Source organism: Trypanosoma grayi (assembly GCF_000691245.1).
Source record: "Trypanosoma grayi strain ANR4 Tgr_501_V1, whole genome shotgun sequence".
Lineage (NCBI taxonomy): Eukaryota > Euglenozoa > Kinetoplastea > Trypanosomatida > Trypanosomatidae > Trypanosoma > Trypanosoma grayi.
Genome location: NW_008826120.1, coordinates 1 through 2,115, shown reverse-complemented (window position 1 = coordinate 2,115; position 2,115 = coordinate 1). Strand labels below are relative to the sequence as shown.

General features: G+C 50.0%; 1 protein-coding gene across 1 annotated transcript; it reads right to left on the bottom strand.

Annotated features, from left to right (window-relative positions):
* Positions 1-821: 821 nt before the first annotated feature.
* Positions 822-1,775, bottom strand: DQ04_05011000 (ADP/ATP mitochondrial carrier protein; the record flags this gene model as incomplete). Its single annotated transcript, XM_009313920.1, has 1 exon — positions 822-1,775. One exon carries the CDS (start codon positions 1,773-1,775, stop codon positions 822-824), a length of 954 nt encoding a protein of 317 aa, XP_009312195.1.
* Positions 1,776-2,115: the final 340 nt, after the last annotated feature.

The window sequence follows — 2,115 nt, the reverse complement described above, 5'->3', positions numbered from 1 at the left end:
AAAAAAAAAAAAGACCGCACAGAGGGAGATGACACAAGGAGGTCTGTGACTGTGAAGATGCACACACACACACACACATACATATATATATGTGTATTTGCGGGGCACGCAGCTCCTTTTCACCCACCGGTCCACCCACTCTCCCGCAAATGTCATTGGATGACCGACCAACAGCTACTACCCTTCGTTCTGGCATGACAATACGCAAAGAAAACACCAACACTAATAACAACAGCGCAAATGCCATGCTTTTCGTGAAACACCCAGTATATCTTACTTCTGCGTTTGTCTCTCTTTATGCCTCCTTTTTTCTTCTCTGTTTTTTTTTTGGTTTTCTTCGCCCACACATCGCCATCCTCTCTCTCTCTCTCTCTTCCAATCTGCCGCACCATGGCAATCACTCACACCCACGCTCACATCAGCACGTGGCACAACAACCGACGAGTGGGCCGACGCACATCGCAGGAGTGAACAGGAGGGGCGCGGAGGTGAAGGGATGTGAGCGGAGGAGGAGGAGGAGGAGGAGATGGAGGAAAATGTGTATAAGAGGACAAAAAAAAAAAGAAATGTGTTCAAATAAAGACTGAAATATCCAAAAAGAAACGAATGAGGGCTCACGGGTGAACAGAAGTTCAACCAACAGAAGCAAACGAGATCATTCGCGACAGTTGTATTGGTGCCACTCTGAGTTTCAGAACGAGATATTTCTTCTTCCTCCCACTCTTCATCCTCCCCCCTCACTCAAACACACCTTGTTCTTCCTCCTCACCCTCCCTCTTTCACCGGCAAAAAAGTCATATCCATATCCCTTCATTATGCTCTTAATCATCGCCGACCAACATTTCCTGCACCTTCTCGAATACTACAAACATACACGTACTTGCAGGGACGGCCTTCAAGTAGTTTGCTGTAATGCCGGAGAAGAGTGATGCGACGCCTTTCGTACGAATCATCTTGCTGAAGCAGTCCACCATACCCTTGTACTTCACCTCGCGCCCGTTAATACCTTGCGTCTGTAAGCGCGTGCGAACGACGTTGAGCGGGTACGACACGGTCTGGGCAATCATCGACGCCACCATGCCGACACCAGCCGTCTCAATCGATGAGAGCGCGGCGTCGTGGCGGCTCATGCCCTGGCGCTGCATCCGGAGCATCATGACCTGCTGTTGTATGGTCGAGTACATCCCTACCTCCAGACCGCGGTAAAGAAAGACACCCACCATGTTAGGTGTGAGCCCGCGGTAAAACTCCGCTATACCACCGTTCTGGTACGTCTTCGAGATCACTTCGCGCATGCCGCCACGAAACTCGGTCATTTTTGACACGGCAATGCGCGTTTTGACGACTTCTAGTGGATATAGAGCGAATTGTGCGCCAAATCCCGCAGAGGCCCCAATGCAGAAATTGATGAATATACGAGGGACACCGGACAAGGTCCCGTATTGATCCAACGGAGGAGGCAACACCGAGGTTGGAAGGCCTTTGATATCTTTCGCAAGGCCTCCGTGCTCCTCTATTGATTTGCGCTGCTGCTGTAGCCGATGTTCTTCTTCCACACCATCTTCATACAGTGAAAGCAAATATCGACGCAGTGTGAATACCATAGCGAACTCAGGACCCGCCTTCAGACAATTGACGCCATTTCCACGCCAAAATGCGCGCCAACCACCGTCAGTCCTAATCAGATTAAAGACGTCGATCAATCGAGCTGATTTGAATGTAGACAATTGATGTGACCCTCCGACAAGATGACCTTCCTGCACAATGATCTTCATACGATCTAGTGGAGCAGTTATCGTACGGCTACAAGCGCCGGCCACGCCACCGGCAAAGAACGTTGCTGCTGTTGTGTATGAGTCTCTTTTAAAGATCAAATGTTGCTCATGAGACACATCATTGCTCGACGCCCCATTGGGTGTTTGACACGGGCCTGTATTAACGCTAACGATTGCGTTGTGCTTTACTTCTTGCGTTTGCATGCACGCCTTTTACCACCGCGGATAAGCTCCTTTGCCGGCACTCCCAACCACTAATGCTGGCTGTGTTGCTTCGAAAGAGGGCTCCACGTGGTGACGTATGAGATGACACCTGGTTTTTCAACACACACACACACAC